Source organism: Pan troglodytes, chromosome X, assembly GCF_028858775.2.
Source record: "Pan troglodytes isolate AG18354 chromosome X, NHGRI_mPanTro3-v2.0_pri, whole genome shotgun sequence".
Taxonomy (NCBI): domain Eukaryota; kingdom Metazoa; phylum Chordata; class Mammalia; order Primates; family Hominidae; genus Pan; species Pan troglodytes.
This window is the reverse complement of record NC_072421.2, coordinates 48,884,991-48,907,044: the sequence shown is the minus strand read 5'-3', so window position 1 is coordinate 48,907,044 and position 22,054 is coordinate 48,884,991. Positions and strand designations below refer to the sequence as shown.

The 22,054-nt window shown below is 50.3% G+C and overlaps 1 protein-coding gene across 8 annotated transcripts; it reads right to left on the bottom strand.

Moving 5' to 3' along the window:
- Positions 1–1,338: 1,338 nt before the first annotated feature.
- On the bottom strand, positions 1,339–20,326 carry WDR13 (WD repeat domain 13). 8 transcript variants are annotated; one of them, XM_016942610.3, is made up of 11 exons: positions 20,222–20,326; positions 16,584–16,697; positions 8,498–8,577; positions 7,575–7,815; positions 7,069–7,178; positions 6,814–6,944; positions 5,899–6,206; positions 4,562–4,742; positions 4,320–4,461; positions 2,142–2,260; positions 1,339–1,684 (listed from the first exon to the last, which is right to left on the bottom strand). In XM_016942610.3, exons 3-11 carry the CDS (start codon positions 8,536–8,538, stop codon positions 1,500–1,502), a joined length of 1,458 nt encoding a protein of 485 aa, XP_016798099.1. In that variant the 5' UTR covers positions 8,539–8,577; positions 16,584–16,697; positions 20,222–20,326; the 3' UTR covers positions 1,339–1,499. The 8 variants fall into 8 exon arrangements, with proteins under 8 accessions (XP_016798099.1, XP_016798098.3, XP_063659846.1 ...); XM_016942609.4 differs by having other exon boundaries at positions 7,575–7,781; XM_063803776.1 differs by lacking the exon at positions 20,222–20,326 and having other exon boundaries at positions 8,383–8,577.
- Positions 20,327–22,054: the final 1,728 nt, after the last annotated feature.

Genomic DNA, 22,054 nt, shown 5'->3' with positions numbered 1-22,054 from the left:
TTGTACCCTGGATGGGGCTGGGAGGAGACAGGGGTGGTCTGAGGGATGGAGATTCCGCCACACAGCAGGAGGCCCCAGGTCAGCCTTAACTTCCGGTTGCTCCTGCACCAGCTTGGGGCTCCAGGACTCAACACCTCTGCTCCCTGCTTTCAATGAACAACACAATGCACAGAAGGGTTGGGAATATCGCCCCCTGAGGAGGCAGCAGAGTCCTGCAGCCTAACATAGTGAACCCCCTGGGGGTCCGACCCAACATTCCCCCGCCAACTCCTCCACTGTCACTACCCTGGTGCAAGTCCCCATCACTGCGCTCAGAGGGGTCTCCTGCTGGGTCCCCTGCTTCTACCCCCACCCCCAATCTGTTCCCTTCAGCAGCCAGAGGGAGCCTCTATGACCAAGTCAGATCATGTTCCTCCTCTGCTTGACACCTTCTGGTCACCCCCACTCAGAAAAAAAGCCAAAGTCCTAACTGTGGCCCATGAAGCATCTGGCCTGTCTGACCTCATCTACTGTCACACTCTGGTCCAGCAAGACTCTGGCATACACAATGATCCTTCTGGAGCGCTCCAGCCTCAGTGCCTTTAGGCTGGCTTTCTCTCTGCCTGGAATGTTCTCCCCCTACACTATGACTCCCACTCACTTCATTCAGGTCTTTAAATGTCATCCTGAGCCAGGCATGGTGGTTCATGCCTGTAATCCCAGCACTTTGGGAGGCTGAGGCGAGTGGATCGCTTGAGCCCAGGAGTTCGAGACCAGCCTGAGCAACATGGCGAGACCCCGTCTCTACTAAAAATACAAAAATTACCCGAGTGTGGTGGCGCACACCTGTAGTCCCAGCTACTTGGGAGGCTTAAGTGAGGATCACTTGAGCCCTGGAGGTTGAGGCTGCAGTGAGCTATGGTCATGCCACTGCATTCCAACCTGGGTGACAGAGTGAGACCCTGTCTCAAAAACAAAAAAGTCACCCTGTCAGGATCATCTTCCCTGATGCTGTCACCATAAAGAGCCCACTCCCCCAACTTCTGCAGCTCTGTCTCCCATCCTTGCTTTATTTTCTTCATACCACTCATCATTAGCTGGCCTGTTCCATATTTTTGTCTACTGTCTCCGCTATGATGCAAGCCCAATGAAGGCAGGCATTTCCGTCAGTTTAGGTCAGAGCAGTATCCCCAGTGCCTAGAACAGTTCCTGGCACACGGTCAGGGCTCACTAATGTCTATCGAATGCATAAGTGTGTAAAACAGTTAAGGCAGGGCCTGTAACCCAGCAGACATTCAATCAATGCTTGTGGAATGAATGAATCCGTCGATGCATGAATGCACAAATGAGTCAATGAACCCCGTTCCACCGTGTTCCTGGAGCTGCCCGCTGCCCTCTGCCCTGTCCGTCCCCGGCAGAGCTGGGAGCCGGCCCTCAGCATGACCACCGAAACTTTATTTACAACACGAGGCTGGAGTAAGAGCAGTGGGATGGAGGACAGCAGCAGGGCCGACAGGACCCTACTTCTGCTCCCGCCTCCAGACGATGACCATGCCGCTGGCGTCACTGGAGGCCAGTAGGCTCTCGTCGCAGTTGAAGCTGACATCAAGCACAGGTGCACTGTGGCCCTGCAGCTTGTTGACAGCAGCCTTGGCCGCCCGCTCCACATCAAAGAAGTGCACGCACATGTCCTCACTGCCCGTCACTGTCGGGGTGAGAGGGAGAGGCCATCGGGAGGCGCCTGGGGTGCCCCTGGTGGGAAGTCCCTGAGGTGTCTGAGGTGTTGAAGGGTGTATGTCCGAGGTGTGAGGTCCTAGCATGGCTTGGGGAGGTTTGAGGGGGCCCCATCCCTAGATGGGAGGTCACCTGGCTGTTTTGGTACTGTGTGCAGAATGCGAGGTCTCTGGGCTGTTTGGGGAGTAAGTGCATTCAAAGTGTGAGTTTTCATCACTTCTCGGCCTTTTGGCCGAGATCAAGTGCAAACTGTGAGTTCTCTGAGCTGTTTGGAGCTGTGAGTTCCACAGTGAGGCTGTTGGGGCAGGAGGGGTCATGAGGTCCAGGAAGTCAGGGCATCGGTGTCGTGATGTCTGAGCCAGGTTGGCACCAGCCCTGGTTCCTGCCCCTCCCCAGCCACCCAGATCCCCTGTCCCTACAGGACTCACCCACGCAGGCCCCCTGGCGGAAGGACATGAGGGGACAGAAGATGCTGCGCACAGGATGTGAGCTCTGCTCGATGGGGAAGCTTCTCTTCAGCTGCAGGGTCCCCTCGTTGTCTACCACCCTGAGAGGATGAGAGAGTGAGTCAAAACACAGCCCCAGCCCTAGCAGGGAGACAAGTTGTGGGCCTGTGTCCCCACCCCTGTGCCTAAGTTCTTTACAGGGTTCATGAAACCCATATTTTTTTTTTTTGTTTTTGAGACAGGATCTCACTCTGTCACCCAGGCTGGAGTGTAGTGGTGCGATCACGGCTCACTGCAGCCTCAACCTCCTAGGCTCAAGTGATCCTCCCGCCTCAGTCTCCCGAGTAGCCGGGACTACCTATAGGCACACACCACACCCAGCTTATGAAACCCAATTCTGAGATGACTACATAAACTATAAGTAGGGGCTGATGTGTGAGTTACTGATGGTTCAGAAACTGTCTCTGTTGATATAAATGGGAGCCTCTGCAGTTTCATTCACTAGTTTTTCTTTATAAGGGTCTCTAAAAGATCCTGGTGTTAAGATAAGCACAAAGAGAGGAAATGAACACACCATGGTATGCCCACACTGTGGAAAACTGCACAGCCCTTAGAGAGAATAAAACTGTCCCCACAGGTAACCTGGGGGGTTTCCACAAGGCATTGCCTGGTGAGAAACTCGAAATGTAGGAAAGGCCATTTCTTTTTTCTTTCTTTTTTTAAGAGATGGAGTCTGGCTCTGTCACCCAGGCTGGAGTGCAATGGCACGATCTCGCCTCGCTGCAACCTCCGCCTCCCAAGTTCAAGCAATTCTCCAGCCTCAGCCTCCCAAGTAGCTGGGATTATAGGCGCCTGCCACCATGCCCAGCTAATTTTTGTATTTTTAGTAGAGACGGGGATTCACCATGTTGGCCAGGCTGGTCTTGAACTCCTGACCTCAGGTGATCCACCCGCCTTGGCCTCCCAAAGTGCTGAGATTACAGGAGTGCGCCACTGTGCCTGGCCGGAAAAGGCCATTTCTTTAAAACGTCTTTCTTTCAAAACTGTGGTGGGAGCTAGGCAAGGTGGCTCACGTCTGTAATCCCAGCACTTTGGGAGGCCGAGGTACAAGGATCACTTGAGGCCAAGAGTTTAAGACCAGACTGAGTAACAGAGCAAAACCTCATCTCTACAAAAAATAGATTAAAAAGGTTGGCCGAGCATGGTGGTGTGTGCCTGTAATCTCAGCTACTTAGGCTGAGGTGGGAGAATCGCATGAGCCCAGGAGTTGGAGGTTGCAGTGAGCCATGATCATGCCACTGCACTCCAATCTGGGTAACAGCAAAACCCTGTCTCACAAACAAACAGAAACATACATGGATATATGTACACGCCTAGGATTTGTGGAAAGAGAAGGATATGTGGAAAGATGTGGATCGTTAATGGGCTTTACTGTGGCAGGAGGAGGCCAGAGGTGGCAGGAGGAAGAAAGGAGAGGCTGTGGGAAATGGGCAAACTTAAGGGTACACTTAAATTAAAAAATTGTTAAGTATATATACAGAAATTGTTTAAAAAGGAGGAGAGAAATAAAGGGGTAGAATAAAAAGCATCCTGTTAGGCAGTGGTTTTCAGGACTGGCCAGACATTGCTTAGGGAATTTCTCAATCTACCAATGCCCAGGCCCATCCCAAAGCTTCTGAAATTACTGGCCTATAGAGGGGCCCAGACAGGAGTTTTTGAAGCTCTTCAGGTCATTCCAATGTGTGGCCCAGGCTGAGAACTGCATTTGGGTAACATGACAGATGTGAGTGGGGACAGTAACCCCCACACTACTCCCCGCAAAAAAAAAAAAAAAGGAAGGAAGGAAGAAAGGAAAACAGGCCTCTGCTTTAAGTAGCCCTAATCTATTTTATGCTTCAGTTTGCTCACCTGCAAAATGGACATAATAACAGCACCTACCTCACAGGTCGGTGCAAGGATTGAATGTGGTGATACGTGGAAACTGCTTCGAACAGGGCCTGGCCACAGTGATGGCTGGAAACGCGCTCACTACTGCTATTACTGTTACTGCTACTACTGCTCCCTCAATTAAATTAACCTGATGGAGGAGATGAGCTACTGTCCCAGTGTGCTGGAGGAGGCAGGTCCTCCGTCTCCAGGAGGCCCTGATGGGGGACCCACCTGTAGAGCAGCAACTTGTTGAGGCAAGCATTGATGAGCAGTGAGGGATCCCGGGCCTCGCGGCTGACCCAGGACCGGGCTGAGATGCTGGTCACAGGGCTCCCCTCATGCACCACCAAACGCTTGGCTTTGGTCAGCTTCCCTGCAGCAGCAGAGGGAGGGAAGGCAAAGGTGAGGGTGAGGGCTGTGCCCTGGGAGGGCTGGAGGGCGAGCACCCAGATGCAGGCCTGCTGTCTGCCTACCTGTGGCCATATCGAAGAGGAAAGAGAAGACACTGCCACGGTCATCACCCGCCCAGAGCAGCCGGCCAGGGGCATCAAAGGACAGAGCAAGGACACGGCCTGTCAGCTTGCTGGAGCCCCCCTTCACTTTCTTGCCTGTGGAGATGTTCATGACATGCACGTTGTGCTTGGCGTTCCCCACCTGTGGGGAGAATGCACAGACCATCATCCTGCTTCCAGCCAGGCCCTCCTTGAGTCTGACCACAGTGGGGCTGCTGTTGATGCGACTGGCTGGTCCCTATTAGAGTCTATTCACAATAGGGCTGTGGCAGGTAGACAAGGTGACCAGGCATGAATCCACCTCCCTAGCCAGCCCCTTTTGCAATCTGCCCAGAGTAGGCCACCTGCCTATGGGACTAAAGGGCCTTCAGAGCCATCATGCTGCCCCTTGGCCAGTCCTCCTACAGTGTGAGAACCATAGGGCCTGCCTAGGCCTGTGATCCCAGCTTTCCCCTGCTCCCTGGCTGCTCCTTTCTGGAACTTGTGGGGCTGCTGCTAATGCGGGGAGGATCCCGGCCCACAAGCTCACTCTTGGTCTGTTCCTCTGCAGTTCACCCCACTACACCCCGGGCCACGCCAGACTTTCTAATGTCCTTCCCCTGCTCTCTGACCAATCTACCCTGGAGTCTGACACGGTGGGGCCACTGACAGACCAGACGAGGCTCAGCCTCATCATCCTGCTCCTCAGAGGTAGCCCCTGCAGTTGGAAAACTGTAGGACTGCAGCTGATGGGACCAAAGGGGCCCCAGAGCCAGAACCCTGACCCTGGCCCGTGCTCCCTGGAGTGTACCACAGCAAGGCCATCCCAGACCAAGAACGGCATTCCCCTTTTTTGGGGGGGTGGGGGCGGAGTCTCGCTCTGTCGCCCAGTGGTGCCATCTCGGCTCACTGCAAGCTCCACCTCCCAGGTTCACGCCATTCTCCTGCCTCAGCCTCCCAAGTAGCTGAGACTATAGGCGCCCGCCACCATGCCCGGCTAATTTTTTGTATTTTTAGTAGAGACGGGGTTTCACCGTGTTAGCCAGGATGGTCTCAATCTCCTGACCTCGTGATCCGCCCGCCTCCGCCTCCCAAAGTGCTGGGATTGCAGGCGTGAGCCACTGTGCCTGGCCCACTCCCGTCTTCTGATCTGCTTCCCTTTTAAGTCTGACCACACTAGGACTGCTCTGACGAGATTGGGTGGGGGGTGGGGGGGTCCTAGGCCCCCCTGGCTATCCTTCCTTATACTCTGATTCCCTCAGATAGCCTTCCTGACCCAGCCCACCAGCCCTTGGTGAGTGGGTGTCCTGGAGCCTGACCACAGTGAGGTTGTTGTTGACAGGCTGGAAGGTGCAGCAGAGCAGTTCAGCGCTATCGGGGTCAGGGATCTCCCGGATGCAGCGACCATCCTCAGAGGCCCAGATGCGCATGGTGGCATCCAGTGAGGTGGACACGAGGATGTCATTGGAGAGGGACCAGGCGAAGTCGGAGACACCACGGGTGTGGCCCCGTAGCACGCGAAGCACTGTGGGTGGGGCAGGCACCAGCTGGCACAGGGAGATGCTGCCGTCGAGTGAGCAGCAGGCCAGGCGGTGTCGGTCATCATTGGCGAAGCGCACCCTTGGGACTGCAATGCCAAGAAGCCATTAGTGGGAATCTGCACACTCACTGGGCACTTTTCTCTCTAAAAGGCTCTGACGTGTGTGCCTGGGGCTGGGGCTGGGGCCCCACTGCATGAGGCACAGTGGCCTCAGCAAAGGGCTTTCCTTGGCTGACAAAGGGAACTGTAACCCCTGAAGACCCTCTGCCAAAGCTCCCTAAGTCTTAGCAGCTCCTTTGCAGATTGCAAAATTCTTCTGCAACATGAAAAAGTTCCTGTCTTAGCGAACACTTTATAATCAAGGTCTTGGCAATTTGCAAAACCCTTGACACTGTAGCCCACTCTGCCCTCTGCAAGGGGATTTATCATCAGCAAAGGCTTTGAACTCTTCCAAGTGACTCAGGAACCCAGGCAGCCTGCTGCAAAGGGCTCTCTCTTAGGCTTCTGAGGCCCTTTCCAGTAGACGAAGCACTGACCACTTTGCAGAGGGATTTTCAGTCTACAAAAGGCTTTATGGATGGTTATTCCTCCTTTGGAGTGTGCCAGGGGCCTTGGATTCAGAAAAGGATGCCTTGGTTGGTTGTCACAGTTTGGGAAAATGCTTGGTGATGGAACCCGCTACCCACTGGCTCACCTGCCTCATCCACGTGCTGGTCAAAAACATGATACATGCCCGCAAAGGCATAGTTCTCGCTCAGTGACGTGTCCCCGGCCATGGCCCGACTTGCCTCTGCTGCTGACGTGGGCACCACGCTGCCAGGGGGCCTGGGCCCCAATAGGAAGTGAGGGGTGACAGGAGGTAGATGCGAGAGTGTTCAGTCTGCCATTGCCCCAGGGCCCCTCTCCTCCTCGCAACCCGCCCCCCGCCTTGGCTGCCTCTGGTGCATACCTGTCCTCATAGACGGCACGGTTCATCTGCGCCTGCAGCTGGTAGGAGCCTCTGCTGACAGAACGACGGTGCCCACGGGCCCCCAGGGCCCGAGGATCATCCTCAAAGTCCTGCAAATGGAGAGGGTCAGGGTGGGTGCATCTTGCAAAAAGCCCGAGAACCTTTGAGGTGTGGAGCCCTGAAAATCTACCTAGAGTCAGATCACTTCTCACTGTGTCCCCTGCCACCACCACCGCTGCCCACTTGTACTACTGCAGTGGCTTCCTCACGAGTTCTGCTGTTCCTGCCCTCCCCGGGCTCAGCAGATACTAAAGACAGGGCTTGCTATATGTTTACTGACCTGTTTACAAAGTTTGTGTGTTTACTGGTTTACTTGGCATATTATTTTTTTGTCCTCTGCTGATGCAGAACAGTGCCCAGCAAAGAGCAGGTGCTTGATGAAAGTCAGTGGAGTGAATGTGTGCAGGCAGGGTATGCCCAGGGGGTGAATGTGGCCAGAAGCTCACCTCCATGCGGTCAAGAGTAGTGCGGCTACTGCGGACGATGCTGTTGCTATAGGCACGAGCACTGCCTGGCTCGGAGAGGGGCCCGTAGCGCTGGCCCAGCAGCTGCCCCCGAAGCCTCAGGTACTGCCGACGCAGCGCTGGGGGGTGCCCAGCCTTGGCATTCTCCCGCAGCAGCTGGCTGCGCCGGCGGATATACTGCGTCCGAAACTGTGGAAACGTTGGTGTGCGGTACGCGTTGTACCTGCAGGGTCAGGATGCAGGGCAGGCAGCAGGCACAGGACAGAGGGAATCAATCAGCTCGGGGGGGGGGGGGTACGGCAGAAGAGTGAGGTGTGTGGCAGTGACTGGGGCCTAGGTGGTAAGAATGACTAGCAGTGGTGATGAGGGACCTCTTGGTCCTGTGGTGGGAGTGAGTCTGCAGTAATAATGAGCATGGTCATGAGGTCAGTTTGCAGACAACAGAGTCAGTCTGCTGCCGTGCTGGGGTCCCTACGGGGTGACTGGGTCAGCGCAGACAATAATTAGGGTCAGTATACCAGGGCGACAGAAGTCAGACTGACATTATGGGGGTCAGCGTTGGGAGGTGATGGGGTCAGAATGGGGAAGTGATGATGTAAAAAAAAAAAAAGTCTAGGGGACACCCATAGGGAATAGGATGTCACCTGCCTGAGCCCCACCTCCCTCTCACAGGTAGCCGCTTTGCGCATGCCCACATCTGACCACATTTTCCCAGCTTGCTGTTTAGAATCCTCTCCGGCCCAGCCAACTCACCGCGGGCGTGCCCGCCCCCGCTACTGCGCATGCTCACCTCCGGCATGCCCACGCAGCCGCATAAGGCAAGTTCTCCGCCCAGCCTCACTTATCGCCATTGCGCATGCACCACAGTAAGTTCTGCTCCCATGGGCGTTGACCCCACGCCTCACCTCGCGTCCACTGCTAAGACTTGCTGCCACACCGCGGCCATTCCCCGGCCTCCTCCTCTGGCGTGTCCGCCCGCGGCAGCCTGCAGGACAAGGGCCTGGAATGTGAGCGTCCCGAGCGAAGGGATCTAGTTCCGTCCCTTCCACCAGGCGACCATTGCCATAGACATCGAGTCCCTCCGCGCCGGAGATGTCACGAACTCCCACCCGGGTGTTACCATGGTCATCACCCCAGCCCTGCCCTTCCTGGGCAGCGCCCGGGTGACACACAGCGATTCAGAACAGACACCGCCCCTCCCCAGTCGCCATAGCAACGCCCCTCCCCCGCCTAGCATTCCCTGCTTGACATTCTCCACCCATCTTGTCCCCGCCGCCCTCCGCCTTCCCGTCTCAGATCCAAGAGCATAGCCCGGGATCGGGGACCACCTCCGGGGCTGCCTCCGGTTCTTGAGGCCCCCCGGAGCGGCCCTGAGACCACTGTCGCCGGTTCCTTCTGTCTCTCCTCCCTTTCTCAGGCTCCAGGCAAGATGGCTGCCTGCTATCAGAAAGAGCTGCCGAGCCCAGAGCGAATCGATAGGCATCCTTCCCAGGGCGTGGGAGTCTCGCAGGCGCATTGAAGGACATTGGCTTCAAGCCCAAGGACGGAGGCTCCACCCCTTGACTTCTACCCACTCGTTAATTGCACTTTTTGTATATACAAGGATAATGTCCAAGGGACATAGCGTCAGGGGTGAGTTTGCTAATCATTCCCTAGAAATCAGAAGTACAACATTATAAAAAAGAGAAGAAACACGACTTTTAAAAAGTGGTGTAGGGCCGGGCGCGGTGGCTCACGCCTGTAATCCCAGCACTTAGGGAGGCCGAGGCAGGTGGATCACTTGAGGCCAGGAGTTCAAGACCAGCCTGGCCAACATGGTGAAACCCCGTCTCTACTAAAAATACAAAAATTAGCCGGGTATGGTGGCGGGCGCTTGTAGTCCCAGCTACTCGGGAGGTTGTGGCAGGAGGATTGCTTGAGCCCAGGACGCGGAGGTTGTAGTGAGCTGAGATCACGCCACTGCACTCTAGCCTGGGCGACGGGAGTGAAACCCTGTCTCAAAAACGAAAACAAAAAAAGTGGTGTAGGCCACTTTTTAGCAGCACAATTTTGTCCAAGCAAAACTTGAATAATAGAATAAAAAATCATCATATATGCAAAGACGCCTTGAAAGTTCACCAGTTCTTGCAGTGGGCCTCTGCACACCCCTGGGATGAGTAAGGTCGGTTGTGTGTGTGTGACTGGGATGGTTGGACTTGGATGCCCCCAGAAAGCTTGAGGCTTGAGTTTCTTTCTTTCTTTTTTTTTTTTTTTCTTTTTGAGACGGGAGTCTCGCTCTGTCGCCCAGGCTGGAGTCCAGTGGCGCGATCTCGGCTCACTGCAAGCTCCGCCTCCTGGGTTCACGCCATTCTCCTGCCTCAGCCTCCCAAGTAGCTGGGACTACAGGCGTCCGACACCACGCCTGGCTAAATTTTTGTGTTTTTAGTAGAGAGGGGGTTTCACCGTGTTAACCAAGATGGTCTCAATCTCCTGACCTCAGGATCCGCCCGCCTCGGCCTCCCAAAGTGCTGGGATTACAGGCGTGAGCCACCGAGCCCGGTCGAGGCTTGAGTTTCTAAAGACAGAAGATAGAATTAGGCAAAAGAAGCTTTGGAGTTTGGATCCAAAGAGGCTATCTGAATCATCTCTATTTCAACTTCCAGCAGGAAGCTGCTTTCAAACTGTTCATCTTAATGTTATCAGGGTAAACTTCCTGTTGGATCTTAACATCAACTGACATAAAATTCAAAGCTGTTATTTTCCACATTATTTTTATAACAAATACAATCAATTCAACAATGTTTTAAAGTCACCGAAAGATCACACTGTATTGTGTTGACTCAGCATCTCCCTTGTCCCTGTAACAAGCTTATCAGTGTCTTTTCATATTAAATACTCTTTTGTAACATGATTGATAAAGAATAAACTCTATTTCACTGCACAAACGTGTAACCTTAACAAGAACAACTAATATTTATGAGACAATGTGCTGGGTACTGTTCAAGGTATTTTATACATATATTAATCTATTTAATCTTTTTTTTTTTTTTTGAGATGGGGTTTCACTCTGTCACCCAGGCTGGAGTGCAGTGACACGATCTTGGCTCACTGCAATCTCTGCCACCTGGGCTCAAGCAGTTCTACCTCAGCCTCCCGGGAGCTGGGACCACAGGCATTTGCCACCACGCCCGGATAATTTTTCTATTTTTGGTAGAGACGGGGTTTCACCATGTTGGCCAGGCTGGTCTCAAACTCCTGAGCTCAAGTGATTCGCCCGCCTCGGCCTCCCTAAGTGCTAGGATTACAGGCGTGAGCCACTGTACCCAGCCAATTTAATCATAATAACTGAAGGTTGCGGGTCCTGTTACTATCCCCATTTTACAGATGAGGATATCTGAAGCCCAGGGAATTCAAGGGTGACATTTTATTGAACTGGTTCCCTTAAGTTTTTTTTTTTTTTTTTTTTTTTAAGACATGGTGTCAACTGGGCGTAGTGGCTTATGTCTGTAATCCCAGCACTTTGGAAGGCTGAGGTGGGAGGATCACTTGAGTCCAGGAAGTTGAGACCAGCCTGGGGAACAAAGTGAGACCCCATCTCTACCAAAAATTAGGCATGGTGGTACATGCCTGTAGTCCCAGCTACTCGGGAGGCTGAGGCAGAAGAATTGCTTGAGCCTGGGAGGTTAAGGCTGCAGTGAGCTGTGATCATGCCACTACACTCCAACCTGGGCAACAGAGCGAGACCCTGTCTCTTAAAAAAAAAAAAAGAGGTCGGATGTGGTGGCTCACACCTGTAATCCCAGCACTTTGGGAGGCTGAGGCGGGCAGATCACCTGAGGTTAGGAATTCGAGACCAGCCTGGGCAACATGGTGAAACTCTGTCTCTACTAAAAATACAAAAAATTAGCCGGGCATGGTGGCAGGAGCCTGTAATCCCAGCTACTTGGGAGACTGAGGCAAGGACAATCACTTGAACCCTGGAGGCGGAGGTTGCAGTGAGCTGAGATCGTGCCATTGCACTCCAGCCTGGGCAACAAGAGCGAAACTCCATCTCAAACATAAATTAATTAAAAAAGAGAGAGCGACATGGGGTCGGCTGGGCATGGTGGCTCGTACCTGTAATCCCAATACTTTGGGAGGCCAAGGCAAGAAGATCACTTGAGTCTAGGAGTTTGAGACCAGCCTGGGCAACACAGTGAGACTACATCTCTACAAAAATAAAATTAGCTGGGTGTGGTGGTGTGTGCTCATAGTCCCAGCTACTCAGGAGGGTGAGGTGGGAGGATTGCTTGAGCCTGGGAGGTCAAGGCTGCAGTGAGCCATGCCACTGCACTCTGGCTTGGATGTTAGAGTAAGACCCTGTTTTTTTTTTTGTTTTTTTGTTTTTGTTTTTTTTAAAAAGAGAGATATGGGGGTATCTTGATACGTTGCCCAGGCTGGTCTCGAACTCGTGGCCTTGAGGCATCCTTCCACCTCAGCCTCCCAAGGAGCTGAGATTTACAGGCATGAGCCACTGCACCCAGCCCTGAACTGGTCCCCTATTTGTGACTGGCATTGGGTTTATTTCCATGTTCTTTTTTCGCCATAAAGAGTGTTGTGATAAATACCTTTCCCATTCACTTCCACCTTCTCTCAACAGAGCCCTGCCCCTTCATCCCACCACTCTGCTTCCAAAGAAATATGATGGAATGAAATAACAGAAGAGTCAGGAATTCGAGTCAGGGATACCTGGGAAATTCTGTTTCACCATTGGAATGAATTCTTTTATTGTTGTTTTTCAATATTAACGTATTAAATTTATAAAAATTATTTTTAAAACCTCTTCCTATAAGGCTATAAGATACTAGACAAAACAAGCTGATGAAAGGTTTGTTGGCTGGGCACTGTGGCTCACGCCTGTAATCCCACCACTTTGGGAGGCTGAGGAGGGTGGGTCACTTGAGGCCAGGAGTTAGAGACCAGCCTCGCCAACATGGGCACCTCTGCCTCCCAGCTCAAGCGATTCTCGTGCCTTAGCCTCCCAAGTAGCTGGGACTACAATCGTGCACCACCATGCCTGGCTAATTTTTGTGTTTTTAGTAGAGATGGGTTTCACCATGTTGGCCAGGCTGGTCTCGAACTCCTGACCTCACGTGATTTGCCTGCCTTGGCCTCCCGAAGTGCTGGATTACAGGCATGAGCCACTCAGCTGGTTTTTCTTGATTAAACATTCCTCTGCTTGTTACAAGCTTTCGGTTAGTTTTCAAAGTTTGAGACCTGCCTGACAGCATGGTGAGACTCTATCTTTACAAAATAAAAAAAAATAACCAGGCATGATGGTGTACACCTGTAGTCCCAGCTATTCAAGAGGCTGAGGTGGGAGATCACTGGAGCCTGCGAAGTTGAGGCTGCAGTGAACCGTGATCACACCACTGCACTCCAGCCTGGGCAACGCAGTGAGACCCTGTCTCAAAAAAAAAAAAAAAAAAAAAAAAACAAGGAATGCAGTGGACCACATTGGCTGTGTCTGCTTTTCATTGCTACCACAGGCTGAAATAAAATCTCAAGTTGGGCCCCAACTTCAGGGGACAAAGTAAAAGTGTAGGTGGGAAAGTGTAGGTGGTTCAGAGTACAGGTGTGCTGAGAATCAAGGCCAGAGAGAGAAACGGGAGGAGCCATGGAGCTGAGGTGTAATTGGAGTGGAGACACGGAATCCTCATTCACTTATCTCATCCCTGAAGTTTCTTCCTAAATGGGGTGAGTGGGGGTTGGGATATGAGTTCATAACTTTCATCATTTCCTGATGGGAAAACATTTGCCTCTGAAGCCAAAGTTCTCACAACCCCCAAATGGGGGTTGGTGACAACTCTCTATGCCCTAAGTCAGAAATAAAATTTCTGCCTTTGGAAAAAGCCTCAAACAGAGCACTGTGCGGTCCCCAGCATGCTGAACTAGCAAGCCAGCCTTCTGACAGATACTTCTTCAGTCCCTGGAGCTATGATTCTAACTGCCAAGATCAATAGTAAGAAAATAATAATGTAAGAAATTGGTAAACTTGTAAATGAAATAGTAGTTTGGCCGGGCATGGCGACTCATGCCTGTAATCCCAACACTTTGGGAGGCCGTGCGGGTGGATCACTTGAGGCCAGGAGTTTGAGACCAGCCTGCTCAACATGGTGAAACCCCATCTCTACTAAAAGTAGAAAAATTAGCTGGGCATGGTGGTGTGTGCCTGTTATCCCAGCTACTGAGGAGGCTGAGGCAGGAGAATCGCTTGAACCTGGGAGGTGAAGGTTGAAGTGAGCCGAGATCACGCCACTGCACTCCAGCCTGGGCAACAGAGTGAGACTCTTCTTAAAAAAAAAAAAAATAGTAGTTTGGTTATTGTTGCTGGGGGGCAGGTGTGAAAAATAAATTTGAACTGAAACCAGAATGCACAAAGCCTTGGACTGCTGAGCGTGAGGATAAGGCGGACGTTAAAGCCTGTCGGCCACGGATTCAGAGCCAGCGGAAATCACTTCACAGGGGTAGGACTAGGATCACTCTGGTCTTAAGATCTCAATTCAGCTTGCCCAGTGAGGCATTCAGGGCTAGATTGCAGATCTGGGAGTGTTTAGCCCTTGCATCTGATATCACAGTCCCAGGCAATTACAGCCCTTGATTCTCTTTCTTTCCTGCTAATATGTTGAACTACATCTCATGCTTTTCAAATGTCAAGCCACCCTTGCTGTCCTGGGATAGGTCCCACCTGGTTGTGGTGATAGCCTGCATTACTGAGTGCTGACTATACTGATCTTATATGTACTGTCACAAACCTAAGGAGGTAGGTATGACATTTAAGCCCCATTTTGAAGATAGGGAAAGTGAACTCTAGAGGGGTTTACTGCCCATGGCCACAGATGTAGACAATATTAGAACTAGTATTTGGACTCCAGTGGGAAGTCGAACTGTTTTTTTTTTGTTGTTGTTGTTTGTTTTTTACTTTAAGTTCTGGGATACCTGTGCAGAACATGCAGGTTTGTTACATAGGTATACATGTGCCATGGTGGTTTGCTCCACCTATCCACCCATCATCTAGGTTTTAAGCCCCGCATGCGTTAGGTATTTGTCCTACTGCTCGAACTGGACTGTTTCTTATCCTGGACACCAGAAACCACCAACCCCTGGTAACCAGCCAGCATTGTTGACAATAATGCCCCGTCCTTCTCCTAGCTCTGTGCACCCCCAGCACTAAGTCCCAGATCTAGTTCTGTTCCTGGTCTCTTCTGACCTCCAGGACTGCTCTATGCACCAAGGTCTGCAATGGCGTCCAGCTACCGTGAGGGGCTGATCTCCTCCTAGGCTTCCTCTCCAACCTCACCTCTTGGCACTCTTACTCCATCAGGTTATGTTCCAGCCACGCTGGCTTCCTGTCACATGCTTTGAAAACTGTACAAAGTGTTCCTGGTATCTGGAATGCTCTTTGCTATGACTCACTTCCCTGACACTTCTCATCCCGTGGTCATGTCACTAATAACAAGCACTTTATTTATGCCAGGCACTCTTTGAAGCACTTTATTTATTTATTTATTCATTTTAATTTGTTATTTTTTTGAGACAGAGTCTCACTGTCATTCAGGCTGGAGTGCAATGGCGCAATCTCGGTTCACTGCAACCTCCGCCTCCCGAGTTCAAGCAGTTATCCTGCCTCAGCCTTCCGAGTAGCTGGGATTACAGGCATGCGCCACCATGCCTAGCTAATTTTTGTATTTTTAGTAGAGACGGGGTTTCTCCTTGTTAGCCAGGCTGGTCTCGAACTCCTGACCTCAAGTGATCCACCCGCCTCGGCCTCCCAAAGTGCTGGGATTACAGGTATGAGCCACTGTGCCCAGCCTGAAGCACTTTACATTAATAGAAAACCTTGTGTAATCCTTACAACAGCAGTCTTGTGAAGTAGATACTATTGCCATCTCATCTCACAGGTGAGGAAATGAAAACAAAGAGAGGAAGTGACCTGCCCAAGGTCACACAGCCAGTAAGCAATGGAACTGGATTTATATGTAGGCCACTTGGCTCCGAATCCCTGTTCTTAACCACAACACTAACACCAACTGTCAAGTTACTTTTTGTGAGCTCATCTAGTGTGGATTCCTAACAAGTACTTTGTCATCCCGCCCTCGCTTTGCTTGATCTGTCAGCAAACCCTGTGAGTTCCACCTTCAGAATATGCCAGAATCCGAGCTCTCCTCTCGGCGTCCACTGCCGCCACCACCATCACTGGTTTGGATGACTGCAGCAGCCTCCTCACCACTGCCGTCCTCGCCCCCTCTCCTCAATCTGTCCTCACAGCAGCCAGAGGGATCCTGTTGCAACCCAAGTCAGCCCAGGGCCCTCCTCTGCTCAGAGCCCTGCCGTGGCTCTCATCTCTCTCAGAGAAAAAGCCAAAGTCCTCTCCGTGGCCCACGAGGCCCTCCGGGCCCTCCCTGACCTCACCACCCACCACTGGCCCCTGGCTCACTCTGCTCCTGCCCCGCTGGCTTTCTTGCTGTTCCCCACACAACAAGCAAGCTCCTGCCTCAGGGCCTTTGCACCTGTTTGCTTTTCCCTCTGCCTTTAATTCTCCTCTTCCAGATGTCGAAGCAAGGTAAGGCTGACAGGTTTGGCTGGAAATGAAACAAGCCCTAGTTACATTCAGATGTTACTTACGTGGACCATGAAAGCAAGAACATCCACAGATTCTGGTTCATGTCCCTTGTGCCGGGCAACACCGAAATGAAAGGGGCGAGATGACCACACACCAGGTGGCAGGACACCTTGTTGCTGAGGAGCTAATTTCATGCTGCAGCTAAGCAGTTCTATAGCCCAGAGGTGAGGGGTAGAAAGCCTCAAACCCCACCAGAACCTCAGGAGGTGGGGAGAAAACTGTCTCACAACAGGCACCTTGGTAGATAGGGAGGTGAATGGTAAATGGCCTCGTGAGAACTCCCCACAAACCTTCCGTGCTCTGTGTTCCGAGGATTACAGGGCGTTCTGCCAAGACTTACATCAGCTTACCTACGTGGCCCATGTGGAGACGTGCAACGGAGCCAGAGCGCTGTGGAGGAACCATTCCCACGAACTAGACCACTGGATATCCTCCTTGACTGCTCTCCCTGGAACATCGGGTCTCTGTTGAAAGGCACCTTTTCAGAGTCACCTTCCCTGACTGCCATGTGTAAACCATCACATCTCACTCTCCACCCCCACCCTGCTTTATTTCCCTTAATGCTTCCCACTCCCTAACATTACATTACACGGCAATGTTTTAGCTTATTGTAGGTGGACCCCACCAATGCATGATATAATGAAACTTCACAAAATCAAGTTTTAACAAATTTAAGAAGAATGAAATCATATCAAGAGCCTTTCTGACCACAATGGTATAAAAGTAGAAATCAATAAAAGGAGGAAAATCAGAACACTCACCAATATGTGGAAATTAAACAATACACTTCTGGCTGGGCACGGTGGCTCATGCCTGTAATTCCAGCACTTTGGGAGGCCAAGACAGGAAGAGCTGTTTTTTTTTTTTTTTTTTGAGACGGAGTCTCACTCTGTCTGGAATGCAGTGGCACTCTCTCTGCTCACTGCAACCTCTGCCTGCCAGGTTCAAGCGATTCTCCTGCCTCAGCCTCCCAAGCAGCTGGGATTACAGGCGCCTGCCACCACGCCTGGCTAATTTTTTGTATTTTTAGTAGAGAGGGGTTTCACCATGCTGGCCAGGCTGGTCTCAAACTCCTGACCTCAAGTGATTTGCCCACCTCGGCCTCCCAAAGTGCTAGGATTACAGGCATGAGCCACTGCACCCCGCCAGGAAGATCTCTTGAGGCCAGGAATTCAACACCAGCCTTAGCAACATAGTGAGACCCTTGTCTCTACAAAAAATAAAAGAATTAGCTGGGCATGGTGGTGTGCGCCTGTAGTCTCAGCTACTTGGGAGGCTGAGGTGGGAGGATCCCTAGAGCTCAGGAGGTGGAGGTTGCAGTGAGCTGTGATCTTGCCACTGCACTCCAGCCTGGGTGACAGAGCAAGACCCTGTCCCCCCCCCCCAAAAAAAAGAAAAAAGAAATAAAAGAAATAAAGATCTCAAATAAACAACCTAACTTTATACCTCAAGGGACTAGAAAAATAATGAAGTCCAAAGTTAGCAGAAAGATGGAAATAACAAAATCAGGGCAAAAATAAATGAAATAGATGAAAAAAATATAAAAGATTAATGACACTAAGAGTTGGTTTTTTGAAAAGATGAACAAAGTAAATAAAATCAGAAACATTACAAGTGAAACGACAGAAAAACAAAGGACCTGCCAGGCACAGTGGCTAACGCCTGTAATCCCAGCACTTTGAGAGGCTGAGGTGGGAAGATCACTTGAGGTCAGGAGTTCGAGACCAGCCTGGCCAACACGGCGAAACTCCATCTCTACTAAAAATACAAAAACTAGCCAGGCATGGTGATGTGTGTCTGTAATCTCAGCTATCCAGGAGGCTGAGGTGGGAACGATCACTTAAGCCTGGGAGGTTGAAGCTACAGTGAGCCGTGATTGTGCCACTGCACTCCAGCCTGGGTGACAGAGTGAGACCCTATCTGAAATAATAATAATAAGCCTACTAAACACTACTATGAACAGTTGTTACACAAATTGGATAACCTAGAAACAATGGACACATTCCTAGAAATATACACTCTACCAAGACCGAATCAGGAATAGAAAATCTGAACAGACTGATAACAAGTAAGGAGATTGAATCATTCATCAAAAATCTCCCAACAGGACGGGCATGGTGGCTCACGCCTGTAATCCCAGCACTTTGGGGGGCCAAAGTGGGCAGATCACCTGAGGTTAGGAGTTGAAGACCAGCCTGGTCAACATGGTGAAGCCCCGTCTCTACTAAAAATACAAAAATTAACCGGGCATGGTGGTGGGTGCCTGTAATCTCAGCTACTCAGGAGGCTTAGGCAAGAAAATTGCTTGGTCGTGGGAGGTGGAGGTTGCAGTGAGAGCCGAGATCAAACCACTCCAGCCTAGGCGGCAGAGTGAGACTCTGTCTCAAAAAAGGAAAAAAAAAAAAAAAATTGAAGAAGAGGGAACACTTCCAAACTCATTTTATGAGAATAGAATTACCCTGATACCAAAGTCAGATAAATGGTAGTGGGGGTGGGAGGAGGTGGGGATGGTTAATGGGTACAAAAAATAGAAAGAATGAATAAGATCTAGTCTTTGACAGGACAATAGGGTGACTATATCCAATAAAAATTTAATTGTACATTTAAAAATAAATAAAATAAGCTGGGCGCGATGGCTCACGCCTGTAATCCCAGCACTTTGGGAGTCCGAGGTGGGCAGATCACCTGAGGTCAGGAGTTCGAGACCAGCCTGACCAATATGGAGTACCCCCATCTTTACTAAAAATACAAAATTAGCCAGGCGTGGTGGTGCATGCCTGTAATCCCAGCTACTCGGGAGGCTGAGGCAGGAGGATTGCTTGAACCTGGGAGGCAGAGGTTGTGGTGAGCCGAGATCACGCCATTGCACTCCATCCTGGGCAACAAGAGTGTAACAGTCTCAAAAAAAAAAAAAAAAGCTGGGCATGGTGGTGTGTGCTCATAGTCCTAGCTGCTGGGGAGGCTGAGGTGGGAGGACTGCTTGAGCCCAGGAATTTGAGACTGTAGTGAGCTGTGATTGTGTTACTGGATTCCAGCCTGGGCAACAGAGCAAGACCCTCTTTAAACACACACACACACATGCGCACACACACACACACACACACACACACACCCAGTGGAACAGAATCAAGGGCCCAGAAAATAGGGAGTCTCTCTGAGCCTACTCTGGCTTGGGAGGCTGCCTGATAAAAACAAAAAACAAAAACCAACCCCCAAAACCCAAGAGAGCCCAGAAATAAACCCACACATACAATATAAACTAATCTTATCCCCCGCCACCCAAGACAGAGTCTTGCTCTGTTGCCCAAGCTGGAGTGCAGAGGTGCGATCTCGGCTCACTGCAACCTCTGCCTCCTGGGTTCAAGCGATTCTCCTGCCTCAGCCTCCCAAGTAGCTGGGATTACAGGCATGTGTCACCATGCCCGGCTAATTTTTTTTTTTTTGTATTTTTAGTAGAGACAGGGTTTCACCATGTTGGCCAGGCTGATCTCAAACTCCTGACCTCGTGATCCGCCTGCCTTGGCCTCCCAAAGTGCTGGGATTACAGAGGGGAGCCACCGCGCCCAGCTATTATCAACTAATCTTTGACAGAAGTGCTATGAATACACAATGGAGGAAAGACAGTCTTCAATAAATGGTGCTGGGAAAAATGATGGACCCTTATCTTACACCATACACAAAAACTAAAAATGGATTAAAGACTTAAACATAAGATCTGAAGCCATAAAAGTCCTAGAAGGAAACCAAGGGGGAAAACTCCTCGACATTGGTCTTATCGATGATTCTTTGGACATGAAACCAAAAGCACAGACAACAAAAGCAAAAATAAACAGCCAGGTGTGGTGGCTCGCGCCTGTAATCCCAGCACTTTGGGAGGCCGAGGTGGGTGGATTGCCTGAGCTCAGGAGTTCGAGACCAGCCTGGCTGACATGGTGAAACTCCATCTATACTAAAAATACAAAAATTAGCCGGGCGTGGTGGTGCATACCTGTAGTTCCAGCTACTCAGGAGGCTGAGGCAGGAGAATCGCTTGAACCTGGGAGGCGGAGGTTGAGCCAAGATCGTGCCACTGCACTCTAGCCTGGGCAAGACTCTGTCTTAAAAAAATAAGCAAGTGGGACTACATCAAACTAAAAAATTTCTGCACAGCAAAGGAAAAACAATCTACAAAATGAAAAGGCAACCTATGGAATGGAAGAAAATATTTTCAAACCATTTATCTTATAAGGGATTAATATCCAAAATATATAAGGAACTCATATAACTCAATAGCAAAACCCCAAATAAACTGATTTTAAAATAGCCAAAGTACCTGAAAAGACATTTCTCCAAAGAAAACATACAAATGGCCACCAGGTATACAAAAAGGGGCTCAACATCACTAATCATCAGGGAAATGCAAATCAAAACCACAATGAGATATCAACTCATACCTATTAGGATGGTCACTATAAAAATGAGGAAAGGACCAGACATGGTGGCTCATGCCTGTAGTCCCAGCACTTCGGGAGGCCGAGGCAGGTGGATTGCCTGAGCTCAGGAGTTCGAGACCAGCCTGGCTGACGTGGCAAAACCCCATCTCTACTTAAGGTACAAAAATTAGCTGGGTGTGGTGGTGGGCACCTGTAACACCAACTACTCGGGAGGCTGAGGCAGGAGAATCGCTTGAACCCAGGAGGCGGAGGTTGTAGTGAGCTGAGATTGCACCATTGCACTCCAGCCTGGGTGAGAGAGTGAGATTCCATGTCAAAAAAAAAAAAAAATAGGAAAGATAACAAGTGCTGAAGGGAACCCCTATACACTATTGTAGGAATGTAAATTAGTACAGCTAGTAGGGAAAATTGTGTGGAGGTTCCACAAAACATTAAAAATAAACTACCAAGTCCGGGCATGGTGGCTTATGCCTGTAATCCCAGCACTTTGGGAGGCCGAGGCGGGCGGATCATGAGGTCAGGAGATGGAGACCATCCTGGCTAACATGGCGAAACCCCGTCTCTACTATACAAAACATTAACCGGGCATGGTGGTGGGCGCCTGTAGTCCCAGCTACTCGGGAGGCTAAGGCAGGAGAATGGCGTGAACCCGGGAGGCAGAGCTTGCCGTGAGCCAAGATTGCACCACTGGACTCCAGCCTGGGCGACAGAACAAGACTCTGTCTAAAAAATAAAAAATAAAAAATAAATAATAAACTACCATAGCATCCAGCAATCCTACTTCTGGGTATATATCCAAAAGTTACGAAATTACTATCTCAGAGATATATGCATTTCCATGTTCATTGTAGCATTACTCACAATAGCTAAAACGTGGAAACAACCCAAATGTCCATGGCAGATGAGTGGATAAAGTAAATGATGTGTATATGTACAGTGGAATATTATTCAGCCTTAAAAAAGGAAATTCTGCCATTTGCAACATGGATGGAGGACATTATGCTAAGTGAAATAAGCCACTCGTAGAAAGACAAGTACTGCATGATCTCACTTGTATCTGCAGCCTAAAAATGTCAAACTCATAGAAATGGAGTACAATGGTGGTTACTAAGGGCTGGGGGAATTTTTGGTCAATGGGTACAAGCTTTCAGTTATAACATGAATAAGTTCTGGAGATCCAATGTACAGCATGGTGACTATAGTTAATAACACTGTGGTGTATACTTGAAATTGTCTAAGTAGATGATTAAGTGTTCTCATTTCACTCACAATAAAGGTAACTAAGGTGATAGATGTGTTAATTTGCTTTATTGTAGTGATCATTTTAAATTTGTATATTTATCAAACACCCTGTTATACATCTTTTTTTTTTTTTGAGATGGAGTCTT